This window comes from Triticum dicoccoides, chromosome 7B, assembly GCF_002162155.2.
Source record: "Triticum dicoccoides isolate Atlit2015 ecotype Zavitan chromosome 7B, WEW_v2.0, whole genome shotgun sequence".
Classification (NCBI taxonomy): domain Eukaryota; kingdom Viridiplantae; phylum Streptophyta; class Magnoliopsida; order Poales; family Poaceae; genus Triticum; species Triticum dicoccoides.
This window is the reverse complement of record NC_041393.1, coordinates 441331582-441338491: the sequence shown is the minus strand read 5'-3', so window position 1 is coordinate 441338491 and position 6910 is coordinate 441331582. Positions and strand designations below refer to the sequence as shown.

Below are 6910 nucleotides of genomic sequence, written 5' to 3'. Positions count from 1 at the left end.
GGACAAGGGCGTGCGTCGCGGCCGTCCGCGCGCGTCTGTTTCACCTCAAACCGAGCGCAACTTTGGGCTGAAGATGGGTCGAAAACGGACGGATTTCGAACATTTTGTCCGTTTGAGGCCGCGCGTTGGGCCGCACTATTCGTCCATTTTATCTTAAATGGACGCACCCGGACAAGATGGGTCGCGCGGTGGGAGTTGGGGTGAGAGCAAGGAAGGAAAAAGAAAGAAAATGGGGCGGAGAAAACCGTGAATTGTAGAATAGAAAACGGTAGTCGACGGCAGTACGGCACGGCGCCGCTCGAAACCCCCACATCCATCGCCTCCCTCCCTCCGTCTTCCTGGACCCAAGGTCAGGTCAGATCAGATCAGCTCAGGCCGCCTCCGCTTCCCGACTCCAGTTCCAATTTCGATTCCCACCACGCCCGCCCCTCGGGACCGAGGAGGAGGAGGAGGATGGCGATCGTGTACGCGCTCGTGGCGCGGGGCACGGTCGTGCTGGCCGAGTTCGCCGCCGTCTCGGGCAACGCCGGCGCCGTCGCCCGTCGCATCCTCGAGAAGCTCCCCTCCGAGGCCGAGGCGCGCCTCTGCTTCGCGCAGGACCGCTACATCTTCCACGTCCTCCGCTCCCCCGCCGACGGCCTCACCTTCCTCTGCATGGCCAACGACACCTTCGGACGTCAGTACTGCTAACCCCCTTCTCACCCCCTTCACTTCGTTCAAAAAACCCCCTTCACTTCGGCCTCTAGTTAGTCAGTTTTGCTGAATTGAGGAAGCTCTTGTTAGATTCGGCTTCTCCTCTCAGCGGGATGTGCCGCAAACATGACGTGATCTGAGATGTTGGGATAGAATTGCATGCTCGGTTCATCATGGACAGTTCTTTCAGTTTTGTGTACTGAAGCAAACCAATTATAGATCATCATCATGCCTTGCCAGCATCTAGTAGTTTATGTGTAACTATCCTGCTCGTTGTTAACACTTTACCATGCCATTCGTTCATGATGCAGGGAGAGTTCCCTTCATTTATCTCGAGGACATCCAGATGAGGTTCATGAAGAACTATGGCAGGGTCGCCCATTCCGCGCTGGCCTATGCCATGAACGACGAGTTTGCCAGGGTGCTCCACCAGCAAATGGAGTTCTTCTCCAGTAACCCCAGCGCCGACACGCTCAACCGCCTCCGGGGCGAAGTCAGCGAGGCGAGTACCATGAGATGCTTGCATTTGGGACATTTCTGTCGTATCTTCTTAGTTAGCAGTGCTGGGCTTACAGTGCTTATGCTTGCAAAAAACCTGCAGATACACACCGTCATGGTTGACAACATAGAGAAGATTCTTGACAGAGGCGACCGCATCTCGCTTCTTGTAGACAAGACCTCCACAATGCAGGATAGTGGCTTTCACTTCCGCAAGCAATCCAAGAGGCTTCGGAGAGCTCTCTGGATGAAGAATGTCAAGCTTCTGTAAGTGCTACACATCTCCATCTTCAGTAATTTTTTCGTTTTCTTCTTGTTAACTTTCGAGTACACTAGCTGCCAATTATGGATCAGTAGCATGGCCATTGAAAGTTTTTCTAAAAAGTATTTTTACAGTGTGCAAGTCCCTATTGATACCACAAAGCACCTCCAGATCTGTTATCTGCATAACCAGATTCCAGCCAGTTGTAGTTTTCCATGTCCCCGGATTCAGTCTTGCTGGAAACTGTCATTTCTGAACATAAGCAAGTTTTATGAGAAATGCAAGATATGTGCTTTGCTTACAGAAAATATGGCTAAATTATACAGATAGAGTAAATTACACTGTTCGGGTAAGGGGTAACTTTAGAGGAGCTTTTGTAATTTGAAGTAAATTCTACAGCTCTGTAAAAAAAAAATACCCCTCATCCAAACATCCTCTAACTCTCTAGTTTAATGGCTTAAGTTAGTGTGGTGTGTCATGACTGAAATCGCAGAAACCCCTGTTCTGACTAGGAAATCTTGTGATTAGTGGATACTATTGGCAAGTGCAGCCAAGTAGCCAACCAATGGCTCTCTATAACACCACCAGAGTTTTATTTCTGTTGACTTGTACTCCCTCCGTTCCTAAATATAAGGCTTTTTAGACATTCCAATGCGAACTACATACAGAGCAAAATGAGTGAATCTACGCTCTAAAATACGTCTATATACATACGTATGTAGCCCGTATTGAAATCTCTAAAAGGTCTTATATTTAGAAATGAGGGAGTATATGTCAGTTAAACCTGTTTGGCAGCTTCTGAGATGTTTCTTGTTTTGTGTTTGTTGCAGAGCGGTGTTGACAGCGGTCATTGTGCTGCTACTTTACCTGATCATTGCGGCTTTCTGCGGAGGCCTATCCCTTCCATCGTGCAGATCATAAAACAGTAGCTCGACACCATACATGATGTTCCAAGTTCGGCTCAGCTTCCAGAGCGAAAGCCTTATGTTTTGGTCAACAGATTCAAAGTTGAGTTCTCGGGTAGATTGTTTTTGCTTATACAAGTCGATATGAAATGTTTGTACAAAAACCGGGTCTGTGTGTACAGTATGAAATGTCGTTTGTGCTTCTTTGGGTATGTTGTGGCACTAGTTAAGAGTTGCTCGGTGCACTGGTTAATCGAAATTATTACTGATGTATAGTACCTCCCTTTCTGGAAAAGATGTGAACACTGAACAGAGTATGCTTTCTTTTATCTTCTTTTGCTCTTGAGCCAATTGTCAGCTATGGATGGATGTTTTGGAAGCAGTAACGTCTGTGGATCTGAATCTTTTGTGCTCTGCTTACATCCTGGGTGTTGTGGAAGCAGCCGCAACGAGCGTACGTTAGAGCATGCCAGGCCTTCCCTGCTCGCCAGGATTAGATTTACAGCCGGTCGCCCCAAACCGGCCTCAAACACCCGGGCGGTCCGCCCGGTCACGATTTTTCGGGAGCTCCTATTGCGTGCCTTCAGCGCCGCCGAAGAGAAGAAAGGCTAACCACTAGACCAGCCTCCTGCTTGTGAATAATCACAGCGCAATGTTTTAAAGAATGGAAACTAGACGCGCAATTTACTACTCATTACACTTAAGTGTTTTATTTTCTAATTATTTGAAAACATGTTCACATATTACCAAATAAGGTTCATCACATTTGAAAAAATAATTATTGGTTTTGAAAAACGTTCATCAAAATTGAAAAAAAATAATGGATTTTCATTTAATGTTCATCAAACTTGAAAATAGTTCATCGAATTTGAAAAACATTCATCGAAATTGAAAAAAAGTAACTATTTTTTCAAGAAAAGTTCATCGGATTTGAAAAAAGTTCATCGGATTTGAAAAAAAGTTCATCGGATTTGAAAAAAGTTTATCACATTTGACAAAAGTTCATCGAATTTGGAAAATAGTTCATCGAGTTTGGAAAAGAGTTCATCGAATTTGAAAAAAGTTCATCGGATTTGGAAAAAAGTTCATCAGATTTGAAAAAAGTTCATAGTATTTGGAAAAGAGTTCATCGAATTTGAAAAAAGTTCATCGGATTTGGAAAAAAGTTCATCAGATTTGAAAAAAGTTTGGAAAAGAGTTCATCGAATTTGAAAAGAGTTCATTGAGTTTAGAAAATAGTTCATCGAGTTTGGAAAAAGAGTTCATCCAATTTGAAAAAAGTTCATCGGATTTGGAATAAAGTTCATCAGATTTAACAAAAATGTTCATGAATTAGAAAAAGGAAATATCATCTATTTGTAAACATTTCGCGCATTTAAGAAAAAAAGAAAACAAAAAAAGGAGAAAAAACACAGAAAACATAGACGAAATTTCATGTATGTACTAAAAGACGGAAAGGAGTTCTAATTCACGAGTCAGGCGTTGGTGTAGTGGTTCGTCGAGTCGGCTATCGACGGAGAGGTCTTTGATTCAATTCCTCACTAGGCGCTATTTCCTTTGATTTCCTTTTTTGAGTTTCAAAACAGGGGGAAGAACTGGTAATTGGGCCGAGCCCAGCTAGCGTCGCTGGAGACGCCGGTTTGCGGAAATATCTATAACCGGCGCCTGCAGCGCTAAATAGGAAATGCCCGATTTTTCGACCAGACAGCCTCCTCAAACGGGACTTAAACACCCGGGCTGACCGGCATCCCTCATATCCAACCCAAATATGGGATAGATATGGGAGTGTCCGGATATGCCCCTATTTAGGCCGGGTGACATCCCGCAACCCGAGCCCATCCGCCTCCCATCCTCTTCGCGCCGCCAGTCTGAGTCTGTCGCTCCGGCGCTCCACCATGGTCTGGAGGAAGATCACCTACTATGCAATGCTCACGCCGGAGCGCCGGTACAAGATCCAGTAGGAGATCCGGGCGAGACAAGCCGCGCGCGCCGCCCACATCGCTGCCAGGTTGCCTCCGGACTCGCCGGAGCCAGAGGAGGAGGAGTAGTCGGGGGAAGAGGAGGCAGAGGAGCTGGCTCCGATGGAGGTGGAGGAGGCGGAGAGTCAGAGCAGCTGGAACCGAAGCAGGCAGAGGTGGAGTTCACCGTCGCCCAATCGAAGGAGATGACGGAGCAGCAGGCCATCCTGGAGTCCATCCAGAATGAGGCCTATGTAGAGGTCAACCGGGCGTTCCTCCGGCAGGAGCAGACGGCGTCCGATGCACTCTTCGCCGAACTAGATGCGAAGATAGAGGCGGAGGAGGCCGAAGCGGAGCAGCTGGAGGCATTGGAGGAGGCGGAGCTGCAACTGCCGCCCATGCTGCCGGAACCGGGTACAGAGATCGTCGACATCTCCAACCACGAGTAGCTAGATGGATCATGTAGTACATAGGTTATTTCGTTTGCATGTCTTTATATTGATTTAAGAATTTAATATAAGATGTCCGAAAATACTATTGGGCATATTATGGTTGGATTCTTTTGCGTGAAGGGTATCGAACACGCTCTTAGCTTACTCAGTTGTAATACTCGTCATTTATTTTGGACGCCGATAACGTCCACACATGTGGGCGTTAAGGAATCTGGCCACACGTTTTGTGTGGTGTCTAAGAGAACCAGCCCACATGTCTACGTGTGGGCAAAACAAGTAATACTCACACGCCTCTTTTTTTGCCTCACGATCCCTTCCACACGCCTACGTGTGGGCAAAATAGATAACGCTCACACGTTCGTACGTCAGGCCTCCTATCTCATGGTCCCGTACGCTCCGCGTGACAGTCATTACGCGTCTCCGCAGTTGCCATGGTTCGGACCCTCTTCCATGTTCGTTTAACTGTAGTTGACATGCTGCTGAACTACAGTTGCCATGGCTGCTCAACTGCAGTTGCCATCTCAGGTCAAGTGTCAGATGCCATTTTTGGACAACTGCAGTTGTTGCCACGTGTGGTCTAGTCTACTACAGTTGCCATGATTTGAAAACTTTAGGAGTTGCCACCTACTAACACTAGACAATTGCCATGTAGCACAATAAAAAGACATGGAAAGATAACATGTTCGGGTAAAGAGAGAGTTGTCATCTGCTTACAAGCACACTAGGGGCAGTTGCCATGTACCCTGCAAAACACATGGCAACTGACAGCTTTGGGTGTGGGAGAGGAGACGAGCGTGTGGGCGCGGTGGTATCTTTAGGAGTTGCCATCTACTAAACACTAGGCAGTTGCCATGTAGCACTACAAAAAGACATGGCAAAAAACATGTTTGGGTAAAAGAAAGAGTTGGCATCTGCTTACAAGCATACTAGGGCAGTTGCCATGTACCCTGCAAAACACATGGCAAATGATAGCTTTGGGTGTGGGAGAGGAGACGAGCGTGTGGGCGAACTGATAAACGCCCACACACCAGCCCCTCTGCATGCATTGAAAACTGGCGTGTGGGTGAACTGCTGAAGCCCACACACCAGCACCTCCGCGTGTGGATACAGACGTGTGAGCGATCCGATGAATGCCCACACACCAGCCCAATCCTATGTGGCATAAAAAATCTGGCAAAACATGTCAAGATTCGTGCAAACTCAAACCGACGTTGATCCATGCGTGTGGGCGAGATGCGAACGTCCACACGTGTGGATGTTAGTATTTCCATTTTTTTTACTCCGCGTTAGATTTGTTCGAAGTTAAACTATGCAAACTTGGACCAAATTTATATTAAAAAATATGAACATTCTTACAATACTGAAGTTATATAGTATGGAATTTAATTTCATGATGCATCTAAAGTTATTGATTTCGAATTGTGATTTGTGAATGTTGATATTTTTTATAAAGTTGGTCAAACTTTATAATTTGACTTGAGATAAATTTTATCGAGCCTGCTAGAAATCAGTCGACTGAGATTTAACGAAGTCTCAATCAACCATGCAACATTTTTTTGACCGTATGCAACATTTTTTTATACCGGTTGTAACATTCGTTTTGTTGGTTGAAGCATGTCATCCCTCCTCTGTTGTAGCACGTCATCTCATCGGTTGCAACATTCTTCATTGACGGTTGTAGCATTTTAGTTAGAACGGTTATAGCATTTGTTGTTGTTGCTTGCAATACCATCGCAACATTTTTCGTCGCCGTTTGTAGCATCTAGCCGTGCCGCTTGTAGCAAAAAAAACACGCTGACGTCACTCGACTAAGACTTCGTTAAGTCTCAGTCGACTGAGTTATAGACACACCCAAATTTTATACGCTGAACGGAGGGAGTACATGCTTGCGATGCCAGCCACCTTGTTTGAACTTTTGCCTCTCTCTATTTATTTATTTTTGCTAAAATATGTGTGAGAATATCTGTACGCCTCTTTTTTTTTTCGTTGAACTGCTCCCGGTCGTGTCCTCTACTCCTATTCCGGCATCGGTGAAATGCAGAGCAGTTCGAAAAGCAAAATCCAGCAACCTAAGCAACCACTCCCGCAAACCCAACCACACTAACTACACCCCTCTCAACTTCTTCACCATCAAGCTCTTCG

General features: G+C 45.9%; 1 protein-coding gene across 1 annotated transcript; it reads left to right on the top strand.

The window, feature by feature from the left end:
• The first annotated feature begins 277 nt into the window (after nt 1-277).
• Nucleotides 278-2704, top strand: LOC119339939 (vesicle-associated membrane protein 714-like). The gene is made up of 4 exons (XM_037611844.1): nt 278-676; nt 1005-1195; nt 1295-1458; nt 2284-2704. Exons 1-4 carry the CDS (start codon nt 454-456, stop codon nt 2372-2374), a joined length of 669 nt encoding a protein of 222 aa, XP_037467741.1. The 5' UTR covers nt 278-453; the 3' UTR covers nt 2375-2704.
• Nucleotides 2705-6910: the final 4206 nt, after the last annotated feature.

Coding starts and splice junctions, on each gene's coding strand:
- LOC119339939 (XM_037611844.1), top strand. CDS start 454: ATGGCGATCGTGTACGCGCTCGTGGCGCGGGGCACGGTCGTGCTGGCC. Junction 677..1,004: donor GGCCAACGACACCTTCGGAC/GTCAGTACTGCT, acceptor TTCATGATGCAG/GGAGAGTTCCCTTCATTTAT. Junction 1,459..2,283: donor ATGAAGAATGTCAAGCTTCT/GTAAGTGCTACA, acceptor TGTTTGTTGCAG/AGCGGTGTTGACAGCGGTCA.